Consider the following 20,433-nt stretch of genomic DNA (forward strand, 5'->3'; position numbering starts at 1 on the left):
AGCTGGAAGTCCTTGGGTCTTGCTACAGGGGAGGGCAACAATGCCAGAAATTTCAACAAGGATCTTAAGCCAGAAAGAAGTATTACAAAAACAGGTAATGCCTGTGAGAAAGAGTTATTGTCTCTTTTCTTCAGGTTAGCAGCAAGAAGTAATAAAGAAAAAGGACTGTTCCTTTGTGTCCCATTAAGGAGGTTGACAGAGACATCAGAATAAAAAGCACCACCACTCTTAAGTAAAACAAAATTGCAATGCAACATCCAGATAACAGCATAAAGTCAGCTGCCTGAGAGGCTTGCATTAGCTTTACTTGCATCTGTTCTACATTAATAAAGCAAAGCTCAGAGATCAGCAGAGGAATGTTGAGGTATCATCACACACCTCAAGCAGGACTTCTTCACAAAGGAAGCCACACCAGATGAATGCAAAAGCATACATCCCACACAAAAAACTCTTGAAAAAAAATAACAGAGACTCTGCTCAAGAAAGCTCAGCTCTGAAGGGACTCAACTAACAACTCACTTAGAACAAGTAGCTGGAACAGCACAAGCGCTTCACTTCTTGCTTCAACTGTTAGCAATGTCCAGGGAGTATGTCTCACTGGTAATTCTGGGGACTACACCATAAAACTCTTGCTCTATAAGCTTATCATGAAGTTGTAGTCTCACAGCAGCTTTCTTCCCATTGGAGGCCAGCAGCTGGCAATGTAAATTTTCATTTATTGTACTTTAACAAGAGACAAAGCAATATGACAGCAAGACAACCTTCATTTCCAAGATTAAACTTCTATGTAAGCCAATGCCCTTAAATGAGGCTGTATAAAAAAGTCGTCAGGAGGAAACCCTTCCAAGAGTGCAACTCCCACAGCACAGGCATGCAATCTATCCCAACAGCATTCCTGAAGAAGAGGTCCCTCTGTATCCGCTATACAAACCTAGAGCTTTGATAATCACACTACAGAAATGAAAGTTACATGTTCCAATTTTGGTATTAAAATACTGCAGTGCTGCATTCTTAAGCACCACCACCATTACAACAGAACCGGCACATGAAAGTTCATTTCACATTCATCAAGCACGAGAGTCCTAAATTAGAAATGGGCATGCAGAGGGAGTGCATGGCATCAGACAACCCTGTGGGCTGGAAAGGCAAAGAAATTGCTGGCAGCATTGTATGGACAGATTTGCACAGCTGGCACGTACTTCCTTTCAGCTGGCAGCAGGACCCTTCTGTTAGGAAGGGGAAGAGCCAGATTTGTTTTCTTGTGGGAGGAAACAGACCCTCTGTCCTTTCAAGGAAAGGCATCAGGGAAGCCCAAGAAGATGCACCCACTTCTACTAACTTGCTCTTTGTGCTAACAGGTTGTCTGAACAAACACCAAGCTCCTGATACGGCAAAACTGCAAAGTGCTCACCCTCAGCCTTTCTACAGAAAGTATTTTAATCACTATGCCTGGGATCTTCCCAAATGAGGATAAAAACGAGTTTATATGCAAGTCAATGCTTGCAAGGCACAGTGAAGAAAAGGAATTGCAACGGGCTGCCACAATGCAACAGCGGAGGAGGCAGAAGTCATTTCTTGAGTTTATCAGTATCATACTCAAGAAGTGTTTTGACTCCCAAGCGTAGAGTTAAACTTCCTTGTCTATTTGTACAGATGGTCAACCTTTCCTCTGGATTACATGGATTGCTGGGTAGCCAACAAACTGCCTTTGTACAACCTAAGAAGCCCCCATTTTCTTCTGGCTGGAATTTCAAAATTTAATCCTCAAGGACAGTAAGGGTACCAACTCCTTTTCCAATTTGGCTTTATCTACTACTAATGAAGACTATCAGTGCACATGCTTGATACCTGGTTTTTGGTGGGGTTTTTTTGTGGTTTTTTTTTTTTTTTTGTTTTAAAACAAACACACCCACAGAAAGGACACCTCATCCCCTCCAAGATGTGCTTTGTTCTTTTTAAGCAAGTCTGGAAAGGTGAAAAGCTGGTAGCATAAGCTCTTTATTTAGAATTCAGGATTCTTGTATTACACCTACTACCATAACTATCCCAGCTGAAACCAGGACACTTACGCACTTGCAAAAAGCAAAACATTTTAGGCGTCTGAATACTGTTAAATCAAGTATACACAATGAACTACATCGGAAATTCACACACTGAATGTCCTACTATACCTGTGAAAACTACATCTAGCTTCATAGCAAGTCTAATGTTTTCCCCTCCTTTTAAGGAAAAAAAAGCTTTACAAGGAAGTCCTATTCAAGAACTGGAGTTTTTTAACTGTCAAAGGGAGACTGTTCTCTCAAAATACTTGGGAAAATTACTTACAGGTAGGCCAGTTAAATAGCATACTACTCGGTATCTCAAACACCCATAAACCAAACCTCATGTATTTCAGTGTTGGTCTTCTGGGTATACCTGTGATCCACAGTTTGCAGGTATTTAATATTAACAGTAGCAAGAGGTTAACTTGTGCCAAGACAAAAACGTTAACACATTGCTTTTGAGGGTATTGTTTTAATAAGATATTTATTCCTCCTGGAATTTGTTAGCTAATGAGGCCTGATTGGAGAAACTCACTTTTGGATGACTTCATAATTAACATGTCTTAGTAAATGTGGAGGTCAGAACTCTGCTCTGAAAAGCTCATTTAGCTAGTTTGTACATTTCAGTTAACATATCACTAAACATCATCAAGCCACCCGTGCCTGCAAAGTATCCAGGGTAGAAATTGGTAGAGAGACTGGAATCCCTGGTGGCTAGCTGAGACAGAGCCCTATCAGGGCATCTAACAGTAATTAACATAAGCATCCCATGAGCAGTTTCTGTTTCTGACACTAGCACTTCTTGCCTTTTCTTTCAGATGCCAACTTATCCTGGCTGCACACACAGCAGGGGTCAGAACTCATCTTCCCTTGTGTCTCAAGCTAGATGTTTGGTCTGGTGGAATGGTGGTCAGCCTGTCCTGCAAGAGACCAAGCTTACAGTTTGGCTTTAGATTCACCTTTTCAGCAAGGGCTCAGTATCCTTAAACTAATGACAACTGTAACTGATTAACTTAGGGACAGACCAGCTTCTGGTTAGCTCATGGCAGACTAATTTCATAAGTTAAGAAAAAAACCCTAGCTGAGATCTAAATTGGTATCCTCTTTACAAAACGGTAAGAGTAGAAGCCCGGTTACAGAGACGCAGAAAAACTCATCTTACCAACTGTTTCACTTTAACCACTTGCTGAATGCCCACTGACTGTGCAGCGATGGAGTTTGGCTGTGAGATTTTAATACTGATTGGGGTTCCAGTGACTGATTTCAGACGCTGGAGAGGGGTTGTTGCTGAAGATGCCACTGTAGAGACCAGCACTGGCTTTGGAGGCTGGAGAGCAGACGTTGCTACCACAGAGGTAAAGGCTGGCTTGACAGTTTGGATAGCAGTCAGCCCTGATGTTGCTGTCGTGGTGGTGAGGACTGAAGCTGCAGGTCGAAGAGATGCTGTCACTACTGCAGAGGAAGGAACAGACTTCACTGTCTGCAGAGATGCTGTCGCTGATGCACTGACAAGGACTGGTTTTATAACTGGAGCAGCTGTGACTGTTACAGGAGCAGACACTGGTTTTATAACTGGAAGAGTAGTTGTTCCTACAGCTGAGGTTACCACTCCTATCGAAGTAGCTGGTGCTACAGAGATACAAGTCGAAACAGCTTCTGGGGTTGGAGCTGGCTGCTGCATACACTGCTGGATAAAGCTCTGAGCATTGGGCATTAGCTGCCGTAAAGCAAGCATGCTTTTCTAGAAGAAAAAAAGAAAAAACACTGGATGTAACATTGGGAGAGTCTTCCACAATACTGATACATTAGCAACCAAATCCTCTTCCTTGTATTCTAATTTCATTTTTCATGAGACAATGAACTCCTTACTCCAAACAAGTTTTGCTAGAATTCAGGGACCCTTAAATTGATGATGCTACTGCTCAGTGAAGACCACAAGAATCACCAAGACAGGCTGAACGAAGGTCAACAGTCACAATGGCGTCACTGTACATAGCAAACCCCATCTATAGGAAACTCACCCACAACCTTGTTCTCTTGTTTAGATTTTTCACTTTGGAATTTACATTTAAGAGTAAGGCCATTCTAACTGCTTTCCTACCTCAAAAAATGTTGTTTTGCCAAACCCCCTTGCTATATTGTACCAGCTGTGTTTATTCCACAAAGCATGTCTGACAAAAAACTACAAACTATCCACCAAAGTCAGAAACAAGCTCTGAAGAGGAGCACTTCTATACCAATACAGCTGTATCTACACTAGGGGGGGATACCACTTTAATAATGTCTGTATAGCTGCAGTGGCACAACTTAAGCCAGGCAGTTCTTTGCAACAGGAGAACATCAGTAAAGGTATCTGGCAACTTCTCATTTTCACTACAGCTGTGTTTGAGAAGGTTAATGGACAGAATAATCTTCAAGCCCTCTAAAGATTTTTCTCCTTGACTATGTACAATCTGTTACGGCTCAGAACCAGGGGAAATCAGTTCTGCAACTACCTGTATAATCTCACAACCCACCTTTTTTTATATCCTTGACAGTTTTGAAGTTTGAAAGAGTCTCCAGCACAGTGCTGTTGCTCTGGGCTTCATGCAAAAGGAATGCGTGTCTCACATGCTAAATATCAAGTGAACAAATTGCTTGCACGCCTGCACCTTCTGCAGCATGCCTACATTTAACATTCGCTTCCTTTTATTTTAAAAGGCTGCTTAGCATTCTGCATGCTCCTGATGCGATTTATTTACCAAAAGCATCCAGCAGAGATTTGAAAACCAAGCAGGCTTCACAGCCAAAGTCACTGTACTTTTCCACCTATTGGAACAGACAAAACAAAATGTGCACCAACTTCATCAAAAACCTGCAGCTCAAAGATAAGACAAGTCCAGAGAGCCCTACCTGAACTTCCACTTCACTAGCAAAAAGTGAATTGGTAGCAAGCCATACCACATATCTCTCCAGACTCAAGCTGCAAGTGTTTTCCCCGCAACAAGGCCAGCATGGATCCTTGTAGCACTTTAGAGAAGTGCTCCTGAAGTCAGCTTCCATTTGGCACTCAGTACTGTCACAGCTGCTCAGAGTTACAGACCAGGCCCAACTTGTGTGTATCAACTACACATCCTTAAGGCATTTAATATAAAATGATCAGGGTGCAAGATGCTTTAAAGTATAAGTAACACTACAAAGTCAGCTAACTTTGACCACAATGATGTTTAAATGTATCTGAAATCCCAGTATTTCTTTGTTAACGTAAGTGTACAACAGGGAGAGAGCACCTTGTCCAGGATTATGGGGTACGGATACTGCCCAAAACAGAAAATCCTGAATCATACCAGTAGCTGCCAGCACACTGCAATGGCTCTACTGTGATGGGCCAGGGTCTGATCCATGCTGATAAATCCAAGTTAACTTCTGTGGAACTCCCTCAAGGTCTGTGCACCGAGTGTTGCAGCTCTCCATATTGCAGAATGGCTTAATAAACCATCAGCTCGAGTGCTCCAACTGAGCACTTCTGTAAGTGCATGAGGACAGCGCTAGGGGGACCCAAAGGAGCGGAAGCATCTGCAAGTGCAGTGCAGCCACCCCTCCACTCCTCTACAGAGCTCACCAGCCCTAGACAAGGTCTAGCTGTGCCAAATTCAGGCTTGGTCCGCATAGAACTTCTGAGCTTCAACTGCACTGTTTTGGGAACACAGCAGCACCTAAACTGGCCCCATGCAGGCACAGTCAGCCCATGCCCAGTGAGTTTCATTAGCCAGGGCCCTGCAGGAAGCAGCTATGTTACTTCCGAAGCCAAACTTGCCCTGCCAGTCAGCAGAGTTCTGCTGAGACTCCTCACAGCTCATAGGAAACCACTGGCAGTCACATTGACCCTACACTCACAGCCTGGTCCTTCTGCAGCCAGAGATGCACTGGGTGCAGGAAAGCCCATACTCTAAGCTGTTTGTTCTTCTAGCTTTTGCATGGACATTTAAGAAGCCTTCAGGAAATTAAACAGAGAATAAGTAAGTGATCAAAATTTTCTTTCAAGCCTCGGAGAGATGACTGTAAGTCTTCTAGACTCATGGCAAACTTGCTAGTAAAGCATTTCAAGATTGACACTGTAACAAAAAAAGTCATCCTAAACTTGAACAGATTAACACCAGCCATCTAAAGTAATATCAACATTACCACATACACGGTTATGTGTGCTGTCAAATACTAAAGAAGAGGACAAAGTCCAGAAAACCTTTATCCCAACTTCACTGCTTAACTATTCTTCCTTGATTCTCCATCATGCCTATAAGGAATGCCAAGGAAAAAGTACACATGTATCAAGCCTAAGAATACTGCATACATTGCAATTAAATAAGTGCAACCAAGTTTTACATGTTTTCACTGGGATTTAATGCTTGCTGTGAAACAAACATGTTAATTTTTATTTTGTTAATACCATTCTACCATATGATTAGAAGTGTAAAGAGATAATTTTTAATTTACATGTTTATTTGCTTGAATGGAAGTAAGAGTTGTCCTGGGTTACTTTTCCTAAGCTGCAGTAGCCCTGTCAGACCCTTTCTGGAGAAAGGGGTGGTGTTTTCTTCTGCCTCTAGTGAAACACAAACCAGCAGGCATATGAATAGCTTTGTGTAGATAATCTGCTCTTAAATGCTGCATAAACTGTAGACAGCCACTGTTGCCTGTCTTCTGTATTATAACTCAGAACAGCTAGTTTCGATGAGAAAGTAAGGTCATCTTAGTATAGTGCTTTATTGGAGATGCACCCGTTTAAAAACATTAGTCTCTGAAAATGACTTTGAGGGCAATTACTCTCCAATTTAAGAATGCAGCATAAATCACTCCTCTGAAATCCTCTGTCCCCCAAAAAATTGTCCTTCCAACAGCAATAGTCACACAGGGCTAGGTTAAGTACCATTTCCTTAGCTGACCTAAGCAAACAGCTACTTGAATGCTCTTTCTTGATTTCCTTTTCTTGTCCTCCTCCCTCCCCTCAGTAAATATTATATATCCACAGACACTTACCTTGAGAAAAGGAACTAAATAAGGTTGCGGAGATGATTTGAGCTCTATATATAGCTTTTTTGTAAATTCTTCTGGTTCAATTTTTGCTTCCTAAGAGGAAAGAATAATTACAATGGTAAGTTATAACTATGAATCTACCATATTTTTCCCCCCGATGTACCAAAAACTCATGAAAATTTAAATGATCATTAAATTGTTCAATTTCAGTACTCGATTGCTTTTCTCCTCCTCTATTTTTAAACAAAACATTTTAGGATAGAATGATGTTGTAATTTAAATATAGTGTTATCAAATTAAATTACTTTTTCAACTATGAGCAGTTAACACACTGAAGTGAACTGACAGAAACAAGTTTGTAAGTAGAACTGATCCATTTGAGTACCTCACTGTTATGCAGAGATATTTAAAATCTACTTCGAGTACTTTTTTTTCTTTAAAGGTAGTTGATATGCATAAAGATCAATTTAAAGAAACCAGGGACAAAAGACAACTCAGTAGGTTATGTAAAACAATTCTAATGAAGACATAGCATAATAAAGCAGAACACTTAACACCGTCTTTCAAAAGCAGGAGAAACTGAACATCAGAACATCACTTCTGCATACCACTATAGTAACTGTCCTCTAGCCTGTGGAGTACAGTGTCCTTTCTTAATGCTTGCCACTCTTGCCCAGCACAAACACCTGACTCAAGGGCTTGGTAGTGTTAAGAAGCTGCAGCAGATTTTTAAGACCCCTCGCTCACTACTTCGTGCCATCACGATCGGGCTAAGGTGATGGGTAGCCCCAGACACTGCTGCCCTCTTTCATGCTCCCAGGTGAGACCCTGCCATAGAGTCACCATGAACGTTAAGTCCTCCAAGAAGATAGAGACATACCAGGAAGAGGGATCCAGCACCAATCTCTGTCTTTACAGAGAAATTACTCTTTTCAGCCATACTCTCATTCAGAAAAAACATTCCAAGGAGCTACACAGAGCAGGAGTTTTAAGGACTGTCTATTCACAGACAGAACTTGCAACAGCTCTCCTAGTCATTTGAGCTGCTATCTGTTAGGTCTCACTAAGCTGTGGATGCAGATCACCAAGGTCGCGCTGATAGAGATGCAATGATTTGGTACACTACATCTCAGTGCATACAAGGCTCTTGACACCCACTTCACACGATGCTGCCTTAAGAACCATTTTACTTCACAGGTGCCATCTCCTTCATACATACAAAACATTAATTTAGTTCACATTCAAATCTTACACACGTACTGAACGGCAGGAGAACAGTGTTTTTTAAAGTACTACATAAAGCAAACAAGTGCACAGTTAATGATGTATTAATGTCTGGTAACAAGTGTGCTTAAAAATAAATAAAGTACTGTAAGCACAAGAAGGAACAATTCTAGTATTTTTCTACAGAAGGAAGAGTCCAGCAAGGACACAAAGGTAGAGGGGCCCAACCTTCTGCAAGGCTGTGTCTTCAAACAATCTGCTCTCTGAAATTACACCTTTTGTCTACACCACACTTTCCTAGTCTGAAAAGTCCTTTGGTACCACTAGCAAAGCCATTCCCCTTCACCAGCCCACCACCTTCTGCTACGGCGGAACAACAGAGCAGCAGCAGCGGTCAAATGCCAAGACAAGAAGTGTCAGGAGAAATCGTTACCAAGAAAACCCAGCTGTGCCAGGGTACAGCACAAAGCAGCATAAGGAAGCCACCTGCAAGGATAGAGACAGGTTGGCAGCCACCACGTTACTTGCTCCATCTCGCTGTCTAAAGACATAGATAACGTCATGCTTGTTTCCATGGGAGCTTCACTATCAACTTGTATGTCAGTTCTGTCTTGGAATAAAAGCAGTAGTATGGACTCAGCACTGCACTACAACGTCCACAGTAGTCTCTTGACATTGAGGACTCAATACTACACTAACTAAAAAAGCACGAGACCCAGAAGCTGCATTAACACTATAAACTCCTCCTGCTGTCAGTTACCTGTGTACATCAAATGAAACAGGCAGGGGCGGGCAAAACAACATGCATTTAGCACAGTTAAAATACGAGTTACAATATAAGACTTAGAGGGTCAGATGTACTCAGCCACAAGTCCAGCTCTTCAGCTGTTTACAAAAAAAAATAAAAAGAAAATAAAAAAGACGGGGAACAAACCTATGATGAAGTCAATGTCAAAAACAAAAAAAAAAAAATGATGCAGACTTTCAGACTTTGTTAACACCAAGAAATAAGTAGTCTCACCAGTAGATTTTGCACTAGATTCTTCACATTCTGCCCTGTCTCAGGGGCTTGAGGTCCACTAGATGCCAGTTTTATTAATGTAGCAAGAAAATTCTTGCATTTCTTCACATTCTCCAGCATCTCCTAGCACAGAAATAAAGAGAAGACTGTTAGATGTTGCATTGGCTCTCCAACCTCTGATGAATATAGAGGATGTTAATTAAAAACTTTTTTTTTCCCCTTACTGTGGAAGCGCTGGTCTGTGCTACTGTTGTGCCCTCTGCTTTCACAGAGACTGCCTTTTGGGAGATAGCTTGTGCAGGTGGTCCTGTAACTGGAAGTTTTACAGGTGTTCCAGTACTCGAAGGCTTTAAAGCAGTAACTGTAGGAACACTAGCTGTCGCAGCTGCTGTCTGGAAAGAAAAATTAACACTTTTCAACCAAAGACTAACGTGACAAACATACTGTATTCTGCTAATGTACAAGGCAGCACCCTCCCTCCACACTACTATTTGAAATATGAATAAACAACATTTATCTTTGGTTTTAAGGCTTTGATTCATGTGCTTTGAGAGGCTCTATTTAATATAGGAAATGACTGAACCACCACAGCCATAATTCTGATTTAAAAATCAAGGGTGGGGGAAAAAATGGTAGAGGCTCACCCAGACTGAAGCACCACCTGTGACTTCAAGTGAAGCAAGGAAAGTAAAGTTGCCTTGAAGAAACCAATGTATTAATTTTGCCAGGCTCCTACAGTCTAAGGTTAATGAATTTTGGACAATGCTAAGCCAGGTGACACTACTCTGAAGAAAAATTACGACCTTAAAGTGATTATTTATCTTCCTTTCTTCCCCTGCAGCTCCTCTCCCAATTGTAATATCCCTTACTTCTATGACATGCACAGTAGGAAAAGACATCGTGTCCACTTTGGAAGGATGCATGTTCCAGCAAAAGCAGCCAGGTGAGCACATGCATCTAACCAGTTCTTCCTGCTTTTCCTTGTGGGCAGCAATTTGGATCTCTCTCTCCTCTGTCCAGACACAAACCCGCACAAAATTCAGTTATGTTGAGACCTCTTTTTAAAATCTCATTAGAATTCACCAACAGGTTCAGAAGCTACAGCAACAGGAGTAATGAAGGTTTAGGAAAAAATAAGAACAAAATTGCCTCTCTCCTTTGCAAACTAGGCTAAATAGTAGTTTCCAGAGGAAAATCACCTAAACTGAAGTATTTCTACTTCAGATTTTAAAGAAAGAAAAAAAAAAAATCACACCAAACCACATCCCAAAACCCCAACGTAGTCCTTCTGAAACAACAGAATACAATGAGTAAAAGATTTTGCCTCTACAACACCTGCTACTTTTGATTTCCCAACTTTATCACTAAAAAGCCAGACTGAACCTACAGGTTACAGAAAAGCAAGAGTTTCAGGTTAGCATTTGAAACCTAAAGTTGAGTGTTGTTTTCCCTCCAATCTTCTCAAGAGCAAGGGAAAGTCAGGTTCTGCAGGTAAAATTCTAGGTTGAGATCTGCACAACACACTTGATTTCATGGACTCTTTAAGACATTTATATGCCCCAATTTAGTCCAACAATCAGAAATTATTACTTGCTAATTGCATTAATGATAAGACAGTGACACAAGAGCCCAACACCCTACCGTGGATAAAACAGAAAGCAATCAGAGCACAACAGACATCATGTAGAATATCAAAGGGCATTTAAGTCTTTCAGGATAGGGAAAATTGATGAACAAACATATAAAGCTAAAGCAAAACACCATCACTTTATTCAATCATTTAGAAATTGTACTTTTCCTGGGTGGGTGTCCCCCTCCCCAGGCTGTTGCCAGCTTGACATGAAAGAAGCAGGCAGCTACCAGAAAGCTTTCCAGCTCAGGCTCCCACTGTTGGTAACACTTTAATAGCTCTCTGCAGGATCTTTGCCAGCACCGCCTCTTCCAAGGATGAGGCTCAACAGCTCTAAGACCACAGGGAGGCAAACTGGGCACGAGAATTCCATAAACAGATGGACAGAAGGAAGACGTAAGGGGACAAAGCACAGATCTGCCAAGCTGCAATGCCCATGGCATTTAAAAGTCGAAAACATGAGGTTCACAGGAGCTGATCTCTTGCAAATTCCAGCATGTTTACACATCAAGACCAGAACAGCATTTTATCAACTGAGGGAGGGAACAACAGGAAGTCTACTGGATCCTTTTCCCAGGAAGACGAGTATACGGGAATTAACTTCTGTCATCTGCCCTCAACCTTTTTCACTACTGACAATTCTCATTCTCACTTTGAGCAACAGAGAAATAGTTGCCACAAAAAATGGCATTAATCCTGCATATTTTGAAGTCATTTCAAGAGAAGAAGTGCTCTGCATCTAAATAGAAGTGCCCCAGCATGATGCTAATTAGATACTTTGCAGCTTAGTTACCCCATCTGGGAAGCAGGTAAAAAATAAAAATGTGCATGTATTTTGTCTAACCTCAGAGCTTAAACATTGAGGAATGTCAAAAAATGGAAATGTTTTTGTAAATGAGGAGAATAATCCTGGAGTCAGCAACTAGACAAGAGTTTTGCAGACGGTAGTGTCCCAATTAATACTTCATGCAGGATAGGAGATACACAACCAAGAGAAGGGTAATTTCCTCTCCAGTGTCTCTCACTTTCTGTGATGACATCATTCTTCCACACCAATACTCCTCTCCTGTGATCTCAAAAATCTGTCAAGATTAACATCAGCAAATTCTTTTCAGACTGATAAATGAACTGCTGACAAGGAAATCAGATCCAAGGGCTCTCCCTTCCCTTCCCCAGACTGAGGATCCTGCAACCTTACGCACAGATTCCCTCATGAGCACTCTTCTGTTGTCCATCCCAGGGTAAGGAGTGAAGTAGCCCTGTAATGGCAGGATGTATCCATACTGCACCTATTTACTCTTTATTGTATGAGGAGGTTGTACAGAGGGCTTTGCAATCCTCTGCAAAACAGAGGAGCTGCAAGGAAACCACTTCAAACAAAATAGGACTATTAATTTTTCCTACAGTCATCAAAAGGCTTATTAGCGTTCTTCCAGTTTCTACAACAGAAAAAGATACAGCTTATTCTACTCGCTCCATGTCTACCTCTTTAAACATCATTCATTAAAACTGAACTAAGAAAGATCAGAAGAACCAAGTCAAAGGCAGATATAAGTTAAAAAAGGAAAAGTTAATAGTATGATGAATCTCAATGTTTATCCACACGAGAGTGTGAACAGGCCGGCAGATTCCTCCACCAGATGATGGATGACCTTCGCTCAGTCGCCCCAGTGCAAGGGTAGTGTAGTTGATGACCTGCTTTTATATCCTAAAGATCTCTATGCACAGATCACAAGCACATGGCTTGAAAGCTAATATTCCAAAATAAAACTGGGTAAGGATTATCCATTACTGTTCTTAGACACAAAGCTTATGTTGTTTCCACTCTAAACAAAACAGAAAATGTATTAAGAGGCATCTGGATTTTCCCCTTTAGCCCCAGCATTATCCACCTGTATTGAGAAGGAAAAGAAAAAAGATCAGAGCTGTGAGTAGCTTTCAGCTGCTGATAAGAAGAACAGCAGGAGAATAAATTTTTAAGTCAGACTGTTAGTTACTACTGTCAGGAAACATATCCCTCTGAACACCCTGAAGGTCGAGAGCATGGGTTTTTTTGAACAACTGACCCTGCTCACTGGTGCTTGGTCAACAGCTACAGCCCTGTCTTCTTCAAGCTCTTGTTCACAAAAGATATGTACAAGCCAGATCTCTTCCCAATTTCTCCTCCAGATTATGGTAAGAAAAGAAAATTTTAGCTGCAGAAAGTAGTTTTCTTTTCATCACACATGTTTATCCAGAGCTCTGGTCCCCAAGGACACAGGATGAACTCTATCTGAAAGTCTCATATACTTCAGGTTGCAAGAGCTTCTTTGGAAAAGTCCTACAACATTTTTCTCTGGAAAAAGAGAAGTAAGACCTAGGAAACAAGACTATCTATTCACAGTCATATTTGTGGAATTTGTCTACCAAACTCAATTAGAGAAAAGAGGTCTCCAGTTATGACCTTCCTTCAGTTTTTAATTAGGGGAAAAAAAACCTTACACATGAAAAACAGCTTGACTGGTGCAGACAGCTCATCTTCCGCTCAACATCATCTTAGGTATACTTTTTTCCCCTCTAAAGCATCAGGGAATTCCAGAAGGCATTAGGAATTCTCCATTTCCCAGAAAAGCTTCAGCCTGAAGAAGCTCTGTCACAGGGTACAAAAGCACTAGAAATGGCTCTCTGAACTATTTATTTTATCCATTGTTCATGTGCTTTCTACTGTAGTGAGACAAGGTGATCTGACATATACTGGCAGAAGCGTAATTAAATTATGCATTTAAAATAGACATTCAGGAAATAATTTATTGTGAAGACAGAAGTTATCAAGATTACTGAAAAACTGATTAGAGGAAGAAGTAACAAGAATGCATCTATATCTTCTTCAGTTCTCTCTGTCACTTATTCTTATTCCACCACATTATAAAGCTTGCTACCTACCTGTGTAACAGCAGGTGGCTGAACAGTAGAAGCCACAGCATTTGTTGTTTGAGATAATGTTTTCACAGGAGTAGCTGCTACTTTCTTTAGTAACTGGGTGCCAGAGTTCTTAAAAATAATTAAGAAAGAAATAATTATACATGTGAAGAGAACAGCTGTCAGACAAACCAGTGACAAGACAGGCACTGAATACCTGCTCTTGCCCGATAAAAACCAAGACACCCATTCCTACAGTAACAATAGGCATCATTCACATAGTCCGTATAGTTTAATAGCTTTCAACAAAGCTGTTTGTCTACCAGTTTAAGACTCAAGAACAGATGCAGAGACATTTAGACACAATGCCTAATCAGAATAAAACAGTTAAAGGATGAGTGTGTTGGGAAGAAATATGCAGATGTTCACGTTTTTGTACCCTCTCTTACGTGCTGACTACATTAAAAGAGGTGGAAGCAAAAAGCCAGCAGAGTTCAAGGAAGGAGGAACATCCTGGGGACATGGAAAAGGTCCTCAGCTTCACTCAGCCTTAGAGAAGTATACCACCAGAGGACTGCAAGGCTGCAGTTAGTAACAGTAACTGTTCATACAAGGGTTTTTTTCATTTGGGGTTGTGTGGGGTTTATTTTTGTTGTGGTTGTTTGGGGTTTTTTTTAGTGGGGACAGGGGATGGGATGGGATGGGAGGAGGTGGTGGCGTTTTTTTCTTAAAACCCTTTACATCATTATCAGGGAGAAACTCCTTAATTTGAACTATACCATATGTAATGGCCAGCAGGTTTTTTTTTAAACTGAGAAAGCGAAGCACATGGTGATGTGTATGTGCAAAACCAAACACCATCGTGCTACTCAGAAAGCATTCAAATGCTTATTTAACCCTCTCTAACTTCTTTGCAAACCCTGATGTAACTACATAACATACAGCTACATCAAATTAAAGCTAAAAGAGGGGTTACCTGTACAGCACATATTCTGATTGCAGGTGTGGTGGTCGGTACAGATGGTCTCACACTTGTGTTATTTTGTGGCTGATTCTGTGCTTGTGCTATTGCTTGCTGAGATACTAGCATTAGCTGGCCACTACTGCTTCTGATAAGAACAGTTCCTGTTGGAGAAAAACATCCAGACTGTTAAAAATTAAGCAGTATTATGGCTTTCCTATGCTTCTGTGAAAGAAATAACTAGACCACACTGATATGGTAATATAATATTTAGTTTCTTACTCCAAGGAACAGCTGCCAAGAAATGTAAGAGCTAAGCATACATCAGCTTTACTCTGCATTTTATGACAGAAAACAATTCTTAAAGTCAAGAGAAAACTAGACAGTCACAGCAAAACACTATATGCATATGAGATGCAAAGTGCACCATTTGAGTCAAAAAGATATTCTGGACATTAAAAAGACAGACACACACCACACACACACTCAGCATTTACTTTAACGGTAATGCCGTTAAGCCGTTCTTCAACCTGCAAAATTCATGACCAGTATATACTTGGCTGCCTCTACACATTTTCACTTTCTGAACATCTAGGCACAAACTTGGTGAAGATATGCTTTAAAGAAAACCTGCAATGGGAACTGAAGCCTCATTAATACCAGTTCACCTGTCTTATATCAAGACAATCCTCATCAGTCAGAGGGCAGCGGTCTCCAATTAAAGCAAAGCTCACATCTGAAGCTGTTCCTCTGTCAAAGGTTTGTCCAAAGCATTAAAATGAATGTTTTTAATCAAAGCAGCTTACAACCAAATAGGGAGATTCCAAGGGGAAAGAAGGGGGGGAGGGGGGGAGGGGAAGAAGAGACTCTTCTGCCTTGTTTCCTTCCTTATGTTTTCCTTTCAAACCTACAGCAATGTCAGACCATCATGATTCATCTCTTACCACCTTTCTCATATCCCATCAACTATAATGATAAACAGACAGTTAAACAATGAATATTTCTACTAAAGCTTTCAAGTGAAAAACCACCTTAAGGAGAATCAGTCAGATGCCACAACACAGTCCTATGTTCCCTGCATTTGGAAACGCATGCCTCCTTTTCCTCCCCTACAGGCTACGCTCTGGAATATACAGAGTTTCATCAGGGTCACAAACACAAAATGCCAGCTGGATCCCCAGTCTGAACAGCTTCAGATTCTTCAAGGAAGCAGCTATAGAGCATCCTACTTTTGCTGGTGCCTCACATCTCCTTTACCTTCAACAGAAGCTGCTGCAGAGTCCACCACTAAACCCACCGTCCTCTAACACCTCACTTAAAGGCTGCATTAAACTTTCTCAGGAGTTATCCACTTATCTGAAAAATAAAAACCAAACCCAATCTTCTCTGCACACTCAGGATCTTGCCCAGTGTAAAGCAAGGCTGCAACAATGAAGTAGTCTTTTTACTACCTGGTTAGCCTGGAAGCTGTCAAAACATTCTGTACGATACAGCCTAAAACACTGTTTCTGAGTTTAAATGAATGCAACAGGAAAAGCCACAAGCTCTGTAAGTTGGGTTTTGTTTAAAAAGATAAAAGATCAAGCTATAGCCACATGCTTAGAAACAGCTTTTCATCCTCCACATCTAAAAACATAAGAGGATACTGCAAGACAACACAAAATATGGTATAAAACTCTAAAGTCAACATACTGCAATTTACATAGCACACAAACTGAGACTGCAAAAGCAGCATCTAGACATTCCCTCCTTTCTCAAGCAGCCTTTAGTAGATGGGGCAGATGCACAAGACAGTTGCATACACAGAAAAATCCTGTTACTCCATCTGACAACTCAGCTTTCTCCTCCTCCACTGAAGTCTTCACTATAATTATATTCAGGTACAGATGGATCTTTTAATTTAATAAATGAATAGCTGTAATCACAGAAAACAGATCAGACTTCTAATTCTCTTTTCATGCCATCTTATTCAGACAGTGATCTGTGGCATACAACTCATCATTATCAGTCAGAAAAAGGGCAGTTTTTTCCTTGTTCACATTACATGTTCACGCAGACTCTAAAAGAAGAGAGATGATGATACCACATATGTTGACAGCAATAGCTTTTCTCTCTAGGTCTTCATTCAGGACAGCAGAATCTTGCTACTGGAGGTTTAAGGCTTTTCTTTTCTAAGCTTGCTTAAAAACATTGTTGCTAGCTCTACTCTTTGAGAGGGCACATATAAACTTACCATTTAATTCCTTTAGAGATTTGGAATGCATTAAGTGGTTTGTTTGCAGGTATCTGGCTATTTTGTCACTACTCATTAAATTTGTTTTTTAAGCCAAGCTGTCAAAAGCACAACTGCACAATTTCTACCTCTCTGAATCATACTGCATACCAGAAACAGCACCATTGCCGGTCAACTCAATTATAAGGGTTGAAGCTTTTTTCTTGCACTACTCTTCTGAAGTTTCAGTTAACATTCGCCAGAGATGGAGACTGCCTTAAAAGTATCCCATCCCCTAGTCACTTGAATGGGAGAGAGTTTCCTTGACAAAATTGACCCAAGGGCAATACAGCTAGCAAGCTTATACAAATACAATTCATATGCAAATTCATGAACATCTCAAAAACAAAAGTAAACAAAAAACCACTAAAATATTAACAAGTCCCAGCAGTCCCCTTATATTTGACCATCACCAACAGCACTGTATCCTGAAACACAAATCAACTTTTGACAGGATTGGTCAATGTAAGGACATCCATACTTGATCAGACCACTGTAAAATAACTTTAGGCTTATTCTTGGTGTGAGCATCCACAAAAGTTACCTAAGGCCACTCCAGTGGTTACAGCCTTGATTGGAGCATATGACTGAGATGATACCTGTCTACTTCCATATAAGTTATGGTAAGAACCTGTTCCACTTGGAACAAACATTAATTTCCCTATATTTGTTCCATTTGGCAGTGTCCTGGATACAGCTTAAACCATGACAGGCAGAATTTTTAATATGGTGGTAGCCTTTTCATGTCAGTAGCTCTTCTGACAGCTAGCAAAATTAGAACTCCCAAAAATCAACAAACCCAACATCATAGTAATCTACTAACTGGCTTTTGTAGGCTTAACACTGTAAATTCCTGATGCTAGCACAAGTAAAACTGAAAACAAATTTGAAATGCTGTCATAGCTATAGTTTTGTACAGCGAAGAGCCACAAGACATCACTGCAAGCATGAAACACAATTCTGGGCACAATTCTTACAACCTAATGTCATGAAGTGACAGTAAACTGACACATGGATTGTCTGAAACAGTTTGAAAGCTGCTGAGAATAGCATTTATTTTTTTACTTCTGGTTGCCATAATTTATGTGTCCTTTCACAACTTAAAAATACCCCCAATCTTTTGATACGCCCTTTCTGCCTTGACACAAAAGCAACAACCCAACACTAAAGCCAGTAGTGCAGACTCCAAGAGGAGACACGGGAGGTGTCTTCTGCCAGAAGAAAAGGATCCATGGTATTCAAACCCAATGTCTGAAGTCTTATACATCACATATATCTGCACAACTTTGAAACAGGGAACAGCAGGTGCTGGTAACCTTGAGGTTCTCAATAAAAAGGTCACATGAACAGACTCATGCAGCTACCAAGATAGACTACTGTCAGAAATGAAGTGCAAGAATCCACACTCTTCACTTGGGGGGAGGACGGAAAAGATAACATTTCTTTATCAAGAGCTGTTACATTCACTAGAAAGCAATTTTTGACAAACTAGAAGTGAAAACAGATCAGGTCCTGCAGTCATTGCAACTCCACAGCAAAATGGGGGTTGGGAATGACTTCTTAACAGCTGAAACAATGAAGTTTCAGGTAACACCACTCAGCACAGCATTTAAAACTAGAAAAAGTATCTTCAATCTCTGGCCAAAATATCAGCACTAACTGTAGTTACTGAACAGCAATCAGGCATCTTCATAACGCCAAAGGTGGCTTCTTTTAGGCAACATTTCCAAGAAAGCACTGTTTATAGGATACAGTTCAATAGTTTTACTGAAGCTATTTCAGAGAACAGGAAAGACTTTCTCACCACTTACGCACTTTGATAGTAAGAATAAGGCTACAAGGCTGTTCCCATTTTCCGATCACAAACAGACAACCTCGAGTGAGCAGCTACCAGCAGGGATGAGTATTTACATGCTTCACAGGAGGACTCTGGCATCTCACAGATTAACAAACAGCCCTTTTTACAATGAATTGAGACTTCTGTCTCTGGATATTCTGCTGTCCTGCCAAGAAAAGAATCCTTTGGAAAGTTATTTCTTTCTCTTGATTGCCAGACAAGACAGTTACATTAGAATTAGCTATTTCAGCCCTTTGTTCCCTGCACATCTTCCTTCAGCTGGAATTCTGCAGCAAGTCTGAAGTGGAATGAACTGACAACCAAACCCCCGCTCAGCTTCCTCCAAAGCTACACAAAAGCAGCCACGCTATAGCTTCTCACCTTAAAGAAGTCTCATTGAGACCTATACCCTTTCTTCCCAGTGACCTGACTTCTCCTGGAACAGGGGCTCCAAGAACCATGCCTCCAGAAAGAGCACCCAGCATCACCCCTGCAAAGCTCAGCCAGCCACCACCTACAACAGTCTTTTCCTAGGCATGCTAGCAATGTGTGCCATGGAAAACCAGAGGCTTTCTATTAAAATTCCATTTGCTGTTCAAACCCGAGATACCTTCACTATAGAGGACCAATAAGGAAATCCAGCTTTTTCAGAACTTGATTATAATACACTTCAAATTTTCTAAGATGTAGCTGTGTTTAGTATCCAACCCAGAATCAAGAAACACAGCTTAGAAGGAGGAGAGGCTTCCAGTTAACTCTTCATTGTAACTACATAGAACCAAAATTCACTGGAGACATGAACAAGATGCTGTGGGATCATGGCAGAGATCTGTTTATGCCACTGTACATAAGGCCACCTGCACAGGCTTCACTGTAGTTCAGGGAATGGTGTCAAGGAAACCACACTATTGTTAATGTGACCTGTGCTACCTACCAAAGCTCAGGGTTTCATCTAGCAGCACTGAATACCAATGTATGCTAAAAGCATCCCACATAAGGCCAACTTTCACCACATAAGACAAGCCCGAGGCTGTTCCTGAAGGGGAACATCCAAGAAGGAATCTCCCGAGATGAGCCAGCCAGCAGGTGTGCTCCAGTGGAGATACACCACATGCTGTTACACACAAGGCTGAAGTTGTCAAGTTAAGCCACAACTTCAGTTACATGGTTTCCAACAAAACTGCTCAAGACAACAGCTCTTTGGAACTGTCAGCTGGGGAGCAACATGAGGAAACAAAAATAAGTCTCTTGCTTCTAAAATAAAGTACAAGCAAGAACTAACTGCATTAGATACAACCCATTTAAGAGAACCAAGTTACAACACCCGCTTTCAAAGGATAAAATTTAGCTTATTTCAAAACAAGGGGTGCCTACATCAGGTACGTAGCCAACCTCTGTAATGTTCACTTTAACACCAATTACAAATACAGGGCTAAATGAGACTTTCAGGTCCCAAAACAGTAAGTGAACAACAAAACATGTTTTAAAACAGTAATGTTTACTTACAAGGTAAGACCAAGCTTTAAAGGGGATAT

General features: G+C 40.9%; 1 protein-coding gene across 1 annotated transcript in view; it reads right to left on the bottom strand.

The window, feature by feature from the left end:
* The window catches only part of TAF4B (TAF4b RNA polymerase II, TATA box binding protein (TBP)-associated factor, 105kDa), a gene marked incomplete at its 5' end in the record, with an annotated part of 55,801 nt that extends 40,848 nt beyond the window's left edge, over positions 1 to 14,953 (bottom strand). Inside the window, 6 exons of the mRNA XM_010022071.1 lie at positions 3,205 to 3,783; positions 7,059 to 7,148; positions 9,301 to 9,423; positions 9,525 to 9,692; positions 13,853 to 13,960; positions 14,805 to 14,953. Coding sequence (XP_010020373.1) covers positions 3,205 to 3,783; positions 7,059 to 7,148; positions 9,301 to 9,423; positions 9,525 to 9,692; positions 13,853 to 13,960; positions 14,805 to 14,953 — 1,217 coding nt within the window. The remainder of the gene's footprint in view (positions 1 to 3,204; positions 3,784 to 7,058; positions 7,149 to 9,300; positions 9,424 to 9,524; positions 9,693 to 13,852; positions 13,961 to 14,804) is intronic.
* Positions 14,954 to 20,433: the final 5,480 nt, after the last annotated feature.

Source organism: Nestor notabilis, unplaced genomic scaffold, assembly GCF_000696875.1.
Source record: "Nestor notabilis isolate BGI_N333 unplaced genomic scaffold, ASM69687v1 scaffold31379, whole genome shotgun sequence".
Classification (NCBI taxonomy): domain Eukaryota; kingdom Metazoa; phylum Chordata; class Aves; order Psittaciformes; family Psittacidae; genus Nestor; species Nestor notabilis.